The sequence below is a fragment of the Nipponia nippon genome, unplaced genomic scaffold (assembly GCF_047370975.1).
Source record: "Nipponia nippon isolate SJK-2023a ecotype South Korea unplaced genomic scaffold, ASM4737097v1 scaffold_5, whole genome shotgun sequence".
In the NCBI taxonomy this organism is placed as follows: Eukaryota; Metazoa; Chordata; class Aves; order Pelecaniformes; family Threskiornithidae; genus Nipponia; species Nipponia nippon.
Genome location: NW_028262369.1, coordinates 81,340,518 through 81,358,270, shown reverse-complemented (window position 1 = coordinate 81,358,270; position 17,753 = coordinate 81,340,518). Strand labels below are relative to the sequence as shown.

The following is a 17,753-nucleotide window of genomic DNA, read 5'->3' as shown; positions in this document are numbered from 1 at the left end:
ATGAACCAGCACCAGAAACATCACTTTCTTAGAAAATTATGCCTTTTGACACTATAAGCATTTGTTAGCAACATCAGTGTAACATTTTAACTTCTTTGTGCTTTAAATGAAAAACAAAGCAACTCCTAAAACTCTCAGATACAATACAAGGACTATTGTATAAAAACATCACAGACTATTAGTGCTAGGAAGATAGGAAACTATCTTTTGTTCTGTCTTCAGAATTCTTTATAAAGAAAACAACAGTATTTAAATTAATTGAGAGAACTAATACTCTCCTAAAACACGGAAAAATTTTCCTAAGAAATTGTCCATTCATATTTAGCCCAATCCCTGGGTATTTTCTGAAATTAGTATGATGTTTAAATTTTTTTTCTTGCACAAATATTTTGTCAATACCAGATAAGTAGTTAAAAACCCACTAATTATTATTGGGCTGATGCTTTGGAACCAAGAATAAAAGAAGTTTATACACTTGTTACTATATGCAATAGGTCTATTTTAATCAGTGAAAAATGCACACTTGGCTATCAAGTAGCTATTAAATAAAAAAAAAAATGTAATAAGAATCTGTCAGCCATTTCCTAGAGTACAAATTTTAGAAAATATTTTAAATACTGCATCTCTAAATCTCCATAGTAAACTCGTGTTATACAGTGTCAAAGGAAAACACACTGGTTTTCAGGCCTTGAAACTACATTTAATCCTACCTACAATTATGTTGGCCAATTCTTGATAAGAGACTGGCTAGTGAACTGAAACACATATGTAGCTGAGAACATGGATTCTTCTATTGAGACACAGACAAGTTAAACTTTAGCAAGTTAAAACTGTTTTCTTCGTCATTCTTGCTCACAACCAAGATTACACACAGGCCTGTCAAAAATATGGCCTAACGAAATAATAACCAAAGGCAAATAAATGTCTTCTAGCCACACAAAGCAAAATCATTCTAGCACTTCATTATCTTTACTGACCAATTTGTGTCCAACGGGTGACCAGGATATAAACTGAATTTTATGTGGAAGCTGATTTTCTGTTACAAAACCACTAAAAAAAGGAAAGAAGTTGAGATGGCTTTTTGCGCACAGTGCAAATGGATCATTATACTGTACATTCATATAAAATTCATGAAGGGCTATATTTTCTAACAGCTTTTTGTTTCCTGAGCAATGCAAAATTAAGGCAGGCAGTGAGACATGCAGTAATGTGGTGGTGTGCACCAGTGCTGAGAAAGGCTTGCAACTCAACCCCTTGAAAACATATTCGACAGCCTAAGAAGCCAGCCTTATCTCTTTCTAAATACTGCACAAGCATCTACAGTCATTTGCTCTGTCTGCAGTCTGCATTACAATCTCAGCAAGTTATTGGGAAATGTGAACTCCGGATATAGCATGCTGAGGCAAGCATAACAGCAGCAGTTAAAACATTTGTTAAGGATCACGACCCACATGCAGTACCTCTCCACTCACATTAGCTTGCAGCAATCGTTTCCTGTCACCTTGAGCTAACAGTTTCCCAAGAATGGAGCAGCTCAGTGCAGCCCCTGTTGCTCAGAACTAAGAAGCATTTGGTCATGCTGCTACTTATGGCATAAAAAGGTGACTGGGGAGGCAGATGGCCTCCTTCAAAGTTGGGTGGAAAGAGAAGTGGTTTGGGGAAGATCTTGGGAAAGAGACCAAATGCCATGGGAGAAGCTGTAAACTTTTGAGGAACCCAAGACGGACTGTTACAAGATCAGTGGAGCACTAAAGGACATGTGAGTTTTAGGAAAGCTAAGGATTAGATCAACCATAAAAAGGATGAATTAGACAACAGAAGGGCATGGAGACACCAGGTGTGAGACTGGAAAGGACATAAGCAGCCAAGGGTGGGAGAAAATTATGTAAGGAAGAAAAAAAGATGAGAATCTTGAGCAGTGAAAGTTTTAAGGCATGAAATATAAACCAGTTCAGATACCTGGATGAGTAGATGAAAGGACTATATGTTTTTCTTAGAGGCCATTTTTTTCAAGCAAACAACTAACCTGACAGATTCAGGCAAAAGCAAAGCAGGGTAGTAGTCATATGACTATAGAGTTTTTCAGTGGAAATGCTTGCAAGCACATCACTACAGAGTATTTACTGTCAGAAATATCAGGCCTTACCCATATATGAGATCATAAATATGGTATGATGCTGTATAAGAGTATCTCCACAGCTGCAAAAATTAAGCAAGAAAATAATATTGTTAACTTGGAAAAAGATAATCTAATTAAAAATAATCAACTGCCTTTTCATAGCCTACCCCTTTCTCAAGAAAGTACCAAGAAACATTTAGCCATGGCAACCACAATCAACAAAGTACTGAATGAAACTAAACATTTCATTAAGTGATATATTAAAATTACCTTTGAATAATTGCTTTCCAGAGCTATGAAATATTTGTCTGATGACAACACAAAATTTGAAGCATTAACTTGTTTCTGAAAGATTAAGAAGTAGATTAGATTCTAGTATAAAAACTTTAAATGAGGATTTGATGAGTCAGGTTTTAATCCACTCACTTTTAATCTAGTACTTGAAACGCAACTGCATTTTGCTGCCTTTTTATTAATTGAAAAGGTACATACCATTGTGCTGTTAGTCATGATGGTAGTTGGGGAGTTCATTTCAACATTGTAAAGAATAACATCATCTTCTGCAGACTGATGAAGATATTCATTATCTTTATAAACAAGATAAAAGGGCTGTTACCCTGCACAGAAGATACTATAGAACAGTTCCGTTTATCAAAGTATTCACACTCCTGTCAGTGAATAGATTTTGAGGAAATATCTTTTGGCATCTACACAAAAAATGTTTTTCTTCTAATGATGCCAAGGTACAGAGTTATCAACAAACTGTCTTCAGGGTTCTTGAGTATGTTCTCAAGATTACACACTGCACACAGAATCAGCTAGTTAACTTTATAATTAAGTGCCAGATTTTATTCTCAGTAATGTCTGATCAAGAATACCAGGGACAGACCCATTAGAAGGTCAGTAACACAATGTAAATGTTTTAAAGAAAATGTTTGAGATATTTATTTGTCTATAATTTCACCAGAACATTCTCATTTGTACAGATTCCACAGGTAACAGCAGTACCATGTAACTGACACTACATAAATGATACTGCCCTTACTCACACAGGTCCTACAAAGCGAAGGTGAGTGGCCTTCAATGAGAATGGAATTTAACCCTACCTGTGCTCAAGACCTGAGCATAGTTTGGTAGAGAATGAAGATCAGAATTTTAGTTTCACATCATTATTTTTACTGCTATAAACAGAGAGAAGGAATTGCACACTTGGTGTAGCTAAAGAGAGAGAGACTTCAACAGTTTAAAAGCAGCCTGAAACATTGTATTAGGTGTTCATTTTTAGGAAATTAGATCACTGGTAGATCTTTTAAGCACACTCCTATGATATGTGTAACAGCATTTGTGGTGATCTCAGGGCCCCTTAGGAAGAGATATTCAATTTTAACTCCTTGCTTCAGAAGAAAAGTAGGCATATGGAATGCTGTAGGCATGACTATCTATGGAATCTATGGCATGACTTTTGCATGAGTTTTGTGACTGTTAAGAGGAAAGATAAGTCTAAGTGAGAAGGATGTAAAGAGGGAAGGAGAATATTAGGTTTAGGTGATATGCTGCCTACAAACTTCAGACAGATTTCTAACAAATGGTGACCTAATTTTTAAACCGTACAAGTGATGTCAACATACTTCAAATTGTTAGTTGCAAAACTTGAACTGCTGCTAGCAATGTCCTGGAAGGCTTCAGTTCAGTTCTAAAATTGTGGGTTAAAACTAACTTGGTAAGACTCCATGTAAACGGTGTTATGTTTCTTGTCTCTAGTCAGAGAATAATTGCTTGAGGCAGTGCATAGATAGGAGTGGTAGCAGTGTGTGTACTAGAACGTACTCCAATCCAGCTCAAGCCTTTTGGTGCTGCTGCAATTCAATGGTAACAAGACTAGTATTTCAGCCACATGCAGACACATATCAGCAGCAATTAACTTCATGTCTTTATCTTCTACCTTAAGGAACTTGCTTAGACACTCAACCTTATTTTCTATGCAATGCATTCAAACTCAGGAATTTCAGCAGTGTCAGCATTTCCTTAAATGAGGTAAGAACAGTTGGGCTCATTGCAGAGGTAGGTACTACTGAAAACAAAGAAGAGCAGGGCCTGTAAGACAGGCTACCTCAATTATTACAATGGTAAGTGAAAAAATTCTATGACGAACACAAAAAAGGAGATTGCTTAAGAAATGACTGACACATTGACATATTTCTTTCACTTGCTGCAAGGAATATGACAGTAAAAGAAATAAAACACTGAAGGCCTCTGTAAAATTGTAGTTTATATTTGACTCAAACATGTCTGTTGAAACATCAAATACCTGGAATTTCTAGAATGACTGACAGAAGAGTAAATTTCAACCATAAGTTTTGACTAGCAGATTGTTTAATTTCATAGTTAGCATTCATTCACAGTAAAGCTGGAAGAAAAATACATTTCTGAGTCTGTGTAAACCAGTCAGGAAATACATGTTTGAGAAAAGGTTTTACTTACCTGACACCCAATATGGAAAAAATGTTTTATACTGGAAGTTTCCATTCAAATAATCGTCCAATGTAAGAGCTCTGGGACCATCATTTGTGTTGACAACTAAGAATAACACAGAAACTTTCTGTTAATGCAATGGTGTGAAGTGGGGAAAAAAAAAGAAAGAAATAACTACTAGTCCAATATTTCCTTTTTTCTGTATTTAGCACCAGGGAACAGTGAGGATAGCATCTGGAGGTACCAGAGAGTAGGCACAGCAGAAGGTTCTCTGTTACTGTTCTGATAAGGTCCTTCAGCCTCTGAAGGACTCACCTTTAGGAATATAAAATTAGAAACTAGACAAACTAATTTATTTCAGCCAGTCATTTATTCACTCAGACATCTTTACTTGTAGAACCTGTGAGTCCAATGAAAGCATTTTCCACACAAAAGACAAATCAAAGTTTTCTTTAAAGCATGGATTTCATGAACTTGTGTGGTATGTAGAGACAACTATTCTAATAGGGACCTGCACATATTCAGCAGAGAGTCAAACAACAGGATGTGCATACAAAACCCTACTGCCAAATTTCGTAAATGCCTCATCAACCAGTGTTAGAAGATGGATGCAAGGCCTGCAAAATAATCACCATCCACATATATTTCTTAGTAGCCACATAGAAGAAATAGACGAAGGTATGCAGGTAAAAATAATGCTGAAAAGTAATGAATCAGTGAACTCAAACTTCAACTTTTTATTTAATGCTGCAAAAGAAAATTGGCAATGATTCTGGAGAGAAGACAGGTACTCTGATATTTGATTTCTAAGCAGATCAGATAGTCACATAAAAATAATGCACAAAATTGTGTCTGGTTTTGTGGCTCTTGTCTGACTATGTTTCTTCCCAAAGATAAACACCTTAAGCTAGGGCAGATTTTAAAAACAAAATTTAAGGACAATCAGCTGGATGAGAAGAGGGTAATGCTGAAAATGCTGGCTTGCTAAGTGCATGGAAATGAAAAATTCCATTCTAAAAATGTAATAAAAAGCAAAAAAGAAAAAACTATGCAGTTCACAAGAGAAAGAGTACTCAAAATATTTAATCCCCAAAAGACACAGGAACATTTCTGATGAAGGCCAGTTTTTAAAGTTCAGTACCATAATAATGGAAGCTTTTAAGTCTAGGCATTCTGGATTCTATGCTTTTCTCCTTGAATATCAAGGGGACTTTTGCCATGGTTGTCAGAGGTAGTGGGGATGTCACTCTGCAGCCTAGTAGATCTCTGCCACTTCCCCTGTTTGTTCTTTCAGAGCTCTCAGATGACAGGCAGATAATCAAGATGACTCGTCGCCCTCAGGTTTCATATCATGCTCCATCACTTCCTCATTACAGCTGCCCTCTCTGTTAAGATCACACCACCTTCCTGGGAAATGTTTCTTCGTATTCTCTTCGATGGTACTTTGTAATGATAATACATGTTTTCTTCTGCTAAGTGATTATTGCTTACTGTAGAATACACGTCAGGTTGACTGTTGACACTAACCTTGTCTGCACTAATGCAGAAGAAAGCTGTCATGAGAAATAAAACTGAATGCCAATCCATAGGCAAAAACATATCAGTATAAACTCTGAGCTAGCAATATGTCCGGAAAATATCCCAAGTTCAATAAGAAGTTAATTTCTCTTGCTAATACCATGACTGCATATTAGCGATCCTTGATACATTAATGATAAGCACAGAGGATGGCAAGCTCTTAAAAAATGCACAGAAAATAATTCCAAAGAAGAATCCACTTCTATTTATATGGAGTGATGATTCCTTATCACTAGCTTTCAGTTTAAATTCTCTAAGTGAATATGCCTATTAGCAAAAGAAATCCACTGTTAAGATCTGTTTCCATTGTTGTGTGTATAGGAGGCTTAAATTTGCAGTCCTGTTTGGTACCTTAATCTGGTAAAATTTCCTGGTTCCTTCTTTCAGCTTAAGAGGATTTTTTACTAAAAAGACAAGCAATATCACAAATGTCTCATCTCTGGTCTAATTTTCACAGCTCTAATTTAAACCTTTACTCTGTTAGCCATCTCACCCTTACATACTTAATATTCTGTGATAATTTATTATGACTGCTAATGATTTTCAAAATGTGTCCACTCCCATCTGAATTTCTACCAGTGGACTGCAAAAATTCTAAACACAACTATTTCTTACTTGATTACTTATAATTTTGAATGCTTGTTTCTAGGCAACAGAAGATATATTTAAATGCTTTAATTAAAAGCAGCATCTTTAATTGTTTCCTATAATTGTTGCTGATTCTTTCTTCTGTAACTAAAAACTGGTTCAATAATAGTATTCGAAATCTCTGCTCACAGAACAGACCTTAACATGAAAAGTACTTTACATGTCTGCAGCACTGTAAAGACATTAATTTGGACGGCTGTTGGTAAGCTTGGCAAGTTCTTTCATTGTGTTTCGTTTCTCTATGAAATAACAAAGATGAAAAAAGATGCCCAGGGACAAAAAGGAAGCAAATAGCAGAGCCAACCGCAGAAATGAAAGCTTACCAAATTTCAGCTTTGCTCTTTTCCCTTCACCACCCCAATGTCTCATTTTTAATCCTTTGTGGTCCATTTGCATTCATTTACAGTGTACTGTTCTGTATTTCTCTGTGCACTGAATTGGTTATTTTGCTTCACAATGTAAATTGCTTTATGTATTCCATGATCAGAATTATTCACTCATGCATTTGACTGTATTTGATGTACATGTATAACTGTGGCGATAAAAGCCTGTAAGCATCTATTAATTGTCACTAGCTTTATGTAAGTACCTTTGCCTTTACTGTTCAGTTCACTGTTGTGAGAGAGCTTAATAAAACACAGAAAGCAGAACTTTCAATTATATTAGACTCAGATTAACTTTATGCACACCAATCCATCACTGTGAAATCCTGTTTGTATTATGAGGATCATTCCCTTTCAAAGATTGGATGTGGGTAGACCCACACAACTCTTGCTTTAGATTCCATAGCCCTGCTGCCTTATTCCACAACATGGCCTAATGTGCATCCATATAAATTGTGTCTACTCCTGCCAAATTAAACCAAGTGTACATATAATCAGAAAGTATTCTGCTTTCTGTATTTGCTATTTTTATATATGTAGCTGTATGTACATATTTTATATGTATTTATATGTATTTAATATATATGTATTTTTATACGTATTTTATTTCACATCCACTTCGACACAGCAATTAGATTGACTTGCCAAAAAAAACCAAAGCCCTGGTTAGCATCTTGGGACAGGCAGCTTGCAGATGGTATTATATTCTGCTTCTGGACTAGAATGTCCATTCTCATCTCTGCGGGCTGATGCTGAATAGGTAAAGCACAAGCTCCTTCAACATGTGCAGGAAGACAGCCTTCCCCCTGAGGAAACCACAGCCCAGTTCAGCATCAGAAATTAATTCCAACACTCCTGATCCTGCTCCAGAACTTCTGGTCACACTCCAGCTCCAGGTCCACATCAGCTGAATCTGATTTTCCATACCTGCATTACATTCAGTCATTTTTTGTGAGGTGTGCCACTGCTTTCTCAGTGAAGGTTTATTCCCTTTGGAATAAGAAGAAAAGGTGAAGTCTGAACAAGTCATGTTCTGCAGTGTGATCCAGCTCTTGTTACTGGTAGGAACAGAAACTGTGTATAGAAAGCTAGAGCATGCTAGAATGAGAATGGTTTAGTTTATACTGACTCTAACATCTCTACTGCACAAGGCTCCAGGAAAGGAAAAAACCTCTAACTATACACTGAGAAGGAATCATTATAATCCCTTTCAGTTACTGAAAATTAGGTTTTCAGAAAATATATTTATAAAGAAAAGCTAGTATAAAAACCTACCTTAGATCATAGCCATCATACGTTTTTCTAAGCATAGACTTGGAGAGGTAAGATCGTTGTGGTAACCCCTTTAAATTAGTCCTAAACCAGAGTATTTATTCTGCCACCAGCATGTGAATAAGTACAGAAATTTAATAGAGCCTGTTCTGGGTAAGCCACTTCATGCTGATTTAAGAATCCAAGTGACAAAAGAGTTTCTTCAAAGCACTAGTCAGATTTGGAAAGAAAAGGCCTACCCACTCCCACAGTCCGAGGAGTATTGTCAAAGACTACATCTGCACAAGCATAGTGGACTGAACCCTGTTAAGGGAATATAAACTAATGGAGCATATTAGTTTTTGAAAACTTATCCAGAAAGATTTTAGTATGAATTCCTACCTATTTTTATGCAATCTAAAGTACCAAACAGAAGAGGTATGAATTAGTCTAATCCATCTCAATATTGTTTTTTATTACTCTGTTCTAATAACCTTATGATAGCGCTCTGCCACCAACGTAAAGATCAGTGTAGCTGGGTTTACACTGTTACTTAGATCTGGGGCTGAACTCGTAGCTAAGACTGAACCATCAGATTTTGGTGGAAGCACACTGTCACAGTAATCTATTGATTTTCAATTACAAGAAACTTCAGCAACAGCTGAGAGTTTATAATCTCTAGTTGTCACTTGCCAATTTTGCTACATGGCCAAGAAGATGAAAATTTCTCTTTAACTTTATTTCTGTTTTAAGTCAAACATCCAGGTGCCCATTTCAATTAGAAAGCAGCAACTAACAGCAACATCTCCAGCTGAATTCAGTGCCAGGAACTGAATTCCTGACTGGAAGCATTTTTCTTCCACTCCACAATGATGGAAGCCACCTCGTTTGACTTTGCATCGGAAGACAGGGAGGCATTTATTGAATCAGAAAATGGATTTGGCTGCTGTGTAGCAAAGACCACCACCAGTTCCTAAGAAACTGGCTGCTCAGCAGTTGCTGGCTGAGAAGTATGCCCTATGACCTAATCTGCAACATCAGAGAACGAAGGTCTTGGTCTCAGGTCTACATCAAGTGTACAATGGAAACACAAACATTGATAGGCAGGATTCTGGATATTCATTAAAATTAGCAGAAAAGATTAATTTGGAGCCTAAGCAATACATTCAGTTAATTGTAACTCTGCCTGTGGTACTGCTATTGCTTTTCAACTGCAGACAGGTATTTTCTTTCTTGTTTATGCTGCAGAAGAACAGGACTAGATACACCAGTGTACAAGTGAACAGAACCTTTTTGAACTGTTGGGTTATCATAGCTGGGTTATCATGGTAAGGTAAATCACACAGCACATTCCTAACTCAAAGAAATGTCCACAACCTGTCACTAATTTCTTAGACATAGAAGCCATTTGCTATATTGAGATTGCCTGCCTTGCTCTTCTCAGCCCCACAGAAATTGTGTAATAACTGCAACTAAGTATTTCCCCCTTACTATCTTCTCCAAACAGAAAATTATTTTCCAGTGTAACTTTTGAGAATTTTTCACATTTCTATACTCTTCCATGTGTAAACCAAAACCAGCTATCACATTTTGAGAAGTCTGAAGAACATGAAATTACTAGAAACTTAGCAGATAAAACCAGAACTAAATATTTCTTCTTTCAGAATTCTGAAAGAATTCTTTCAGAATTCCAGATGACATTTCTCTTTGCTGATTTCTTAAGCAGAACTTTAGTTGGTCTGTGTCTATACATCTCATATGCAATTAATTGTCTTTCTAGGTTGCCACATCCTTCCAGTTAAGCAGGAGTAAAGGTGGAATGTACAACATTCCATCTCTGTAGCTACTTCCTGTCTGTCTTCGCCTTGCAAAATTTGTAACTGCAAAATTAATTTATATCTCTTCCTTTTACAACGGATCAGTAAACCACTAAGAATTCAAAAAGGTTTAGGCATTTAAACAGGTAACTGCAGCACTTGCAGTTCCACCTGAGAATAAGAGGCCATAATCAGATGTGTTCAACATAATTGTGTGTTCCACATAATTGTGTATTCCACAATTGTCTAAAATGCTCCTTCAAAAGCATTCTGTAAAGTAAGATAAATTCTTTATCATCCTACTGGATCTAAACATCATGTCTGATACGACGGGTTACCAAGCCTCTATTCCAAGGAACCATAGAGACGAAAAGAGTTCTTCATAATGGCTCAGGTACTGAAGAGGCTCAGACTAAGACCAGTGGTCTGGGATAACTTCAGAAGGGAAAAATATATTCACTTCCTCCTACAGTACCTTCCATGATCTTTAGCAACTTCTTCAGGCTGCCAAACCAATCCTTTGTCTCCAGCCTCTTTGTTTCCTTACTGCGCTTTTGAATTTAAATGTCATAAAAATATTCTGCTCTGTCTTAACGTGCAGTCTTGGTATGAGTAAGTCTGACTCGATACCATATATTTATCTAGTAATGAAAGCTCAGGTCGGACCATGCTTAAGCTAGCCAAAAAACCTGGCACCCCATCATTGACAGTAAAACTCAAACCTATCACTCTGAGGTGGTATCTCTTCCCAGTACTGCCTCCCACCTTGATATAATCTATCCTCATATTCACATGCTGCGTAACAGAATCAACCCTAACTGCTTCAGAAACCTCTAACCCCTCTCTCAACGAAACAACCCATGATAACCATATTCCACAGAAATACCAGGTAGGAAAGAGATTTCACCTTTCACAAAACCTGCATATTAACTACAGGACTTAAGCAGACAGCTGATTTTATTACATGTAGTTGTAAATGCAAAACTGATTTCTTCATCTCAGTCACCCTGCCAACACATGAACAAATAATAGTAGAAAAAAAAGATCCCTTTACACAGATACTGTTACTGGAACATAGGCTTTTTATTACTATTTTAATTATTTCAGAGGCATTCAATTAATCTGCTATAGTGAAAGGGCCATGTAAATACTTATATTGCCCTTACTACACCTCTCATAGAAAAAAATTACCATCAAGTCAGTGCCACTCAGGCTCTAAATTCCAAACCACACTCACTTCAGACTTTACCAGAGGACTCAGCAGACCACACTGTGTTGATTTACCTGCAGCTGGCATAATAATACTAGAGCAAACTATACATCCCTATTTTATACAATGATCGCTTTAATTTTCAAATGCAATCTTAAATATGTTCACAAACAAAATGTTTAACTTGTAATTGGATAAAGAACTTCTGTAATTATTACACAACCATTCAAAACGAAATACAAGTTCACCAAGCTAAAGGAAATTACTAACAGTTTGTGAGAGTCTCCTGGCCCCTAACACAAAAAATAACAGAGGATTATTTTTGCAGTCCTGTCTAAGAACATTACATATCATGCACAATAAAGTTAATTCAGGTGCTTTTCACTTCAAGGAGTTCCTTGTTTCAACATCTGCTGGCATTTCAATCCTAGCTTCAGGATATTTCAGCTGTCAGTACATTTCTGTAAAGTGATAAAGCTATAACTATTCTGACAGGACAATCCTAAAGATGATTTTACAAACTTTCGTAAACTTTAGAAGCCATAGCAGCTAAAGATGTTGTGTCTTACACTACGTTAGATTACAAATGCCTTACCTTTTGATGGAAGCAGTATAACACACATAAGTAATAAGGAAAGCAAAAGGCATATAACCACGCCAAATATGATTTTTAGCTGGGTCTGCAGGACAGAAACAAACAATAATTAAATTTCTAATATTGCCTGAAGCACACTTCTATGGCTTGTAAATAATTAAATCCTCCCACCCTCTCTAACTGCTGTAATCCATCCAAGCAACAAGCAAAAATGTCCCCGCAGTACATTTGAAAAGACTTCCCTTTCCTTTTGCTTTAAAACAAATACTTTCACATCAGAGCCTGGTCTTGTGCAATAGCTGACAGTTTAAAACAACAGATGTAAATGTTACCAAAAGCTGTATTCAGCAGCATACAGACCTTCATTTTCCTGCCGTATTCTAAAAGAATGTAAATTCTCTCTTCTGGGTGTTGGTCAGTGGATCTAGGAGAGGAGTTTGAAAAGGCAGTGTCTGTTTTCACAGTTGGAGGCCAAACCTCTGGCAGACTTTTTTTTTTTCCTACATAGTTTTGAAAACTGTGCCAAATCAAAGGGTTTCCGTAAAATTAGAAACAGGCTTTCGGGGAAGTTCTTGAACCAGAAATGGACAGTGGGTGGCTATAGGGGTGGTGATTATATACTTCCCATCAATGTGAGCTGTAACCAACATCTGCTTACACTAACTTTAGGGTTTTATGACTCAACAGTTACTTGATATGTACTTTTTCTCTGAAAAGTATCTACGGTGTATTTTGGCAATCCTCACATTCTCAGGACATAGTCATGACCGTATTTCTACCCTCTACAGGGAGATTAAAAGAAAATCCAATAGCTTTATTGTTTAGATGTAATTCACGTAAGTTTACTTTCTGTAATAATAAATGATGGTGTAAGAATGCAAAACAAGGAGAAACAGATATCATTTAATGTCTTCCACATGTGAGGAGAACTACTTTTTTTCTCAGGAAACTATCAACTTCTATAGCCTGTGTAACAGAGCTTAGAGAAGTAAGTATCTACTGGCCCAGTGCAAATTCTGAAATAGTGCTTAAACCACCAATTGCACATATTTTATTTAGCGCACTGAAATGAGGTCAACTGAAAACAGGGAAAACTTCTCTTGAGACCACAGTGTCAAGTTACATAAGAGATCCCTCAGCAGGGAGAAGAAACGCTCGAAAAGGGAAGTAGAAGTATGCCGTGCTCATTAGGCTGACTTTTTACCCAAATAGTCTTACTACTGGTCTGCCCCAGAGCCGCCCTGGGGAGTGCTGGGGAAGGAGGGGAAGGCGCCGGCAGAGCGCACCCCACTTGTTCCCCTCAGGCGGCTCCTCACCGACCACCGCCGCTAGCGCGGGGGCTGGGGGGGGGAATAACGGCCGGGCGCGGGGGGGGATAACGGTCGGAGGGGAACAGGCACGCTGCCCCCTAGCGGCCGCCCGCCCCGTAGCGGCGCAATCCCGGCTGAAAACCGTCAGGAACGTTTAAACGCGGCAACGTTTTCTGGGCTGGTAGCGCCGTTTATCCTGCCCCTGCACAGCCCGGTATCCCCCAGGTACCCGGGTCCCTCAGGAGCGCTCTGCGCTGTCACCTCCTTTCTTCACTGCTCGTTGCTCTCTCCCAGCACCCCCCGTGCTTTCAGGCTTCCCGGCATTGCTCGGTGAGGTTGGATGCTCTTTAGTGCATCTCCATATGCCCTGCACTGCACAACTGCTTATTGGCGATGTCCAGGTCTCAGAAGGATGATCTCAAAAAGGAAATCCTTCCAGTGCTCCTACCACAGAGCCAGTAATCATTCTTTCAGATGATTAACCTGAGCGTGAGACTGGGCCAGGCATTTCAGATGTGTTATTAGGCAAAAAAAACCAAAACAAAACCAACCCAGCCAAAAGGCAGTCTTGCACCCTTTATAGTATTCATCCAGTGTGCTGTGAGGAAACACCAACCTAGGACTTGTGTGGAGTGCTCTGCCCCTCAGTTATGGGTTCAGGCTCTGTGTTATGTACAGAGAGGCACCAGGGATGCAGAACTGAGCTACAAACAAATCCTATCATCCACTTACTGCCTGCAGCTTCCCAGCCATTTCTCCCGGTGCCCACACCAGAGGAGACGGCAGTGCCTCGCACTGGCAGTGGCCTTTCCTCAGCTTGGCCTTCATAGCTCGCTCAGGGCGGCCAGGCCCAGCCGCAGCCCCAGGCCCTGCTCAGCTTCCTTCTTGCTGCCGCCTCAGCCCGTGTGGTAAATGTCAACTGCCAAAGGCCACAAACTGACAGAATATTCACTAGGTTTGACATGAAACTTAGAGACCGGTGACTGGAAGTTGCAGATTGGGCTTAGATGTTGTTGCTTTTGCATGTGGAGTCTGCTGAATCACCTCATCTTTCTCCTTTCACCAGCCTTGTATTTCCTGTGCTTAACACCAAAAAGGGAAAAATAAAGAGGGTGAGGAAAGGAGTCCAGACTGGTGGTGCTTCTATGTGGAAGTCAGGCACAGAGCCTATGATTTTTCAGAGGAGGTTAACAAGGACTGAATACCCAAATCTTACTGAAATTCAGGAGTAGCTGGGTGCATCACCCCCTCTGGCTTCTTTGAAAACTGCAATTGTAGTAGATGAGACAGGTTTCCTGTCACACCAAACTGTCCAGCAGAACTCGGGCGAATGTTTTACAGAGAAAAAACCTCAGTGTATGACCACCAAAGGCAGTCAAGTTACCACCTTAGTCTAACAGTTATGGGCTGGAATTTGAACTCTAACCATTACACCAGCCTTGGTGAGGCAGCAGCTGATCTGGGCAGTGTTTTGGCAACATTCCTTACATTAGTCTTGGGGGGGGGGGGGGGGGGTGGGTTTGAAAAGAAATTGAAATTAATTGTCTGGAAAAAACAGTGTTACGAAACATGCCTTATTTTCCCATAAACTCGGTTCCCCTCTCTCCCCAGTTCTTGTCACAACAGTAAAGTACAAGTTATACAAAATAAAGTTTCTGGATAAGATCCATCCTGTTGACATACACTGTATATGAAGGGCAGAACTGAGCTCAAACCCAATATTGTTTCCTAACAAGATAAAACCGCAGCTACTCAAAATTTCCAAAACAGAAAAGGACTGTGACAAAAGAATTTTTTCCCCATGTAACTCATGCTTCTTATTCATATTTCCAAACTGTTACTTATTTCCTAGCGTTCTGTGGTTAATTCCATATGTATTTTCAATAACAGCGTTCAAAGAAACCCATTTTTTTCCTATCAACATTGGTTATTTCTCACAACCAGAACATCACAAAATTGCAAATGCAGGTTTTGATCAGGCTACTTTTCATTTCCAAATAGGCAGCTTCCTCTAATGAATGCATATTTAGAAAATGCCTCAAAGGAAATGATTCAAACTCACATGATCTAAAAGACTTTGCAAAATGACTATATGCTGCATACTATATATTTTTCTAATTTGGAAGTCTAATTATTTAGGCATGTGCTGCAGTAAGATTCACAAAGTTTGCAGCATTAGAAGCAAAACACATTTTACCTGGCAGAGAATGACCTTTACAAGCTTTGTAGATCTACTGCTCCTAACAACTGAACTCCCTTCTCTGGACTGTTTATACAACTGACAAAGCAAACAGCAATTCTTTCAACAGCCAAAGCTCTTCCTAACTTCTGCAACATCAGAACCCCATAACGCAAGCTAGAAATAAAAGTGTAGGGAAGCTAGAAAGAGGGTGAATCAGTTGGAGAAATGGACAAATTATGGAACAGAAAACATATTCAGTTTGTACAGCAGCTATCCAACCAGTTATGCAACTACTCTAAGGTTACTGAAGTATTTACATTTCCCAGATGAGGAAATGCAGATTTACAGATGTAGGTTGTGCATGACATCAGACCAAAAGTAGACAGAATAATGACAATGCAACCAGAGCTGAACCAGTTCTTAAGTTGCCACACACATAGCTAGACAAATCCCCCGAGACTAGTAGTTTTTCTTCTTCCCGTATTTATGAACAAATAAAAGTTGTAAGTAGAAAATACAACCAGGATTTGTCACACTCCCCGGAGGACTTTGGGTCCATAAAGGCAACAAATGCGGAAGTAACTAGCAGATAAAATATGGCAATTTAGCTTGTTTTTTACAACTTCACACTTCCTGGATGAACAATCTAGGCACGTTTTACAACCCTATTCAGAGACAATAACTTGAAGTGGAACTTCCTTATCCTACACACCAGCAGGAGTCATTTGAGGTTCATTACGCATTATGCTGAAGTGAGACTGTGCAAACACTCTTTAAGCTTTGGTGACAACGTGGCTGAGTCACGCTAGGAACTGGGAGTATAACAGCAGCACACAGGTGAACTACAGGAAGCCCAGGCATGTTTGTGATATGACCCTGTTCAACTCAACTATAAAAGAGCGAAGAAATCCAGCTGCATATGCTCTTGTAGCTTCAATAAAGGGAAGTATCAAAAGCTCAGATTTCAGAAAATCTACTCAGCATGGAAAATTATTTGATTGAGGACCCAGCAGCAATCTATGTAATGATATAATCTTTTTACCAGGCTTTTACACTTCTTTAAAGTACTGAATAAATTACTTCAGACAATTGAAAATGTTATGTACAGAGTATTATGTTACATGTACATAACTGTGACAACTCATTAATACAGAAATCCAGAGATGATCTGGAAGATGATTATTTACCAAAAGAGACTCTTATAATAATTATTTTTTAGTATATTTCATAGCATCTCATCAGATACCGAGCACATGAACAAAACACCACCTTAAATTACAATCATGTGTGATCTATCAGTACCCAACATTTTTAAATAGTCACATTCTCAGATCAATGTGTACAAAGTGTAAAATTTGTCCTGCACTTAATGCTAAATCAGCAGATTCTAGAAGTAGCCAAAAGCTTCAGTATTAAGCAAAATACTACCATACAAGAAAGAGAATAACAGCCCTAAGGTAGTAGTTTATTGGTATAAATCACTGTTGTGGAATAATTTCAACCTATAAATAAACCATAATTTATGTAGTTTAAGCACACTCTAATCTACAAAACTGCTATAGTGAAAACTCATCAGTGTGCATATTTATTTCATAATGCTATAACTTGTTTATATGTAAGTAGCTAATCCCAAAATGGCCTGTATCAGTTTGGTGATATCTGAAATGTCCTGCTCTTCTCAGTCAGACATTAAGATTTTTTCCCCTACCCCTGAAGCAAGGCCAGAAATATGAAAAAAAAGCCCCAAATCTGGTCCTGATGCAAGCCTGGAATCAAATCTGATTTAAAAAAAATGTACACAGTATTTATATTCCTTTTAAAAATGTAGAGCAATTATAGATCTAGCCATAATGATATTCTTTTTTGCTGGGAGATACTTTTCAGCTATGTTGTAACTTAGAAATTTTACCTGGGGCTACTGAAGTGTTTACATGTCCATGCCAGTAAACATACCACTTTATCCTGAATTTGCAAAGCTGACTGTTATAACAACAAACAGACCTTCTTTCCACTCTCCAATATCTTAATTGCAAATAGAGGGGAAAAAAATCTGTCAATGAGAGAAATACGGAGACACATTATGCTATTTTTACAGTCAGAATACCACCATCCTTTAAATTTCTAGGGTGAAACCATGGTATTGTCAGAATACTTACAGTGAAAGAGAATAAACAGTATCACAGTTGGC

At 38.2% G+C, this 17,753-nt stretch overlaps 1 protein-coding gene across 2 annotated transcripts in view; it reads right to left on the bottom strand.

Annotated features, from left to right (window-relative positions):
- The window catches only part of FAP (fibroblast activation protein alpha), a 41,022-nt gene extending 28,341 nt beyond the window's left edge, over window positions 1-12,681 (bottom strand). Inside the window, exons 1-7 of one of the 2 annotated variants that reach the window (XM_009462002.2) lie at window positions 12,434-12,681; window positions 12,074-12,158; window positions 4,601-4,696; window positions 2,612-2,706; window positions 2,390-2,464; window positions 2,147-2,199; window positions 978-1,050 (exon numbers count right to left, since the gene is read on the bottom strand). In XM_009462002.2, the coding sequence (XP_009460277.1) occupies window positions 978-1,050; window positions 2,147-2,199; window positions 2,390-2,464; window positions 2,612-2,706; window positions 4,601-4,696; window positions 12,074-12,158; window positions 12,434-12,439 (483 nt within the window). In that variant the 5' untranslated portion in view covers window positions 12,440-12,681. Of the gene's footprint in view, window positions 1-977; window positions 1,051-2,146; window positions 2,200-2,389; window positions 2,465-2,611; window positions 2,707-4,600; window positions 4,697-12,073; window positions 12,159-12,244; window positions 12,284-12,433 lie in introns of those variants that run through there. The other variant, XM_087733158.1, reaches the window with a different exon arrangement.
- Window positions 12,682-17,753: the final 5,072 nt, after the last annotated feature.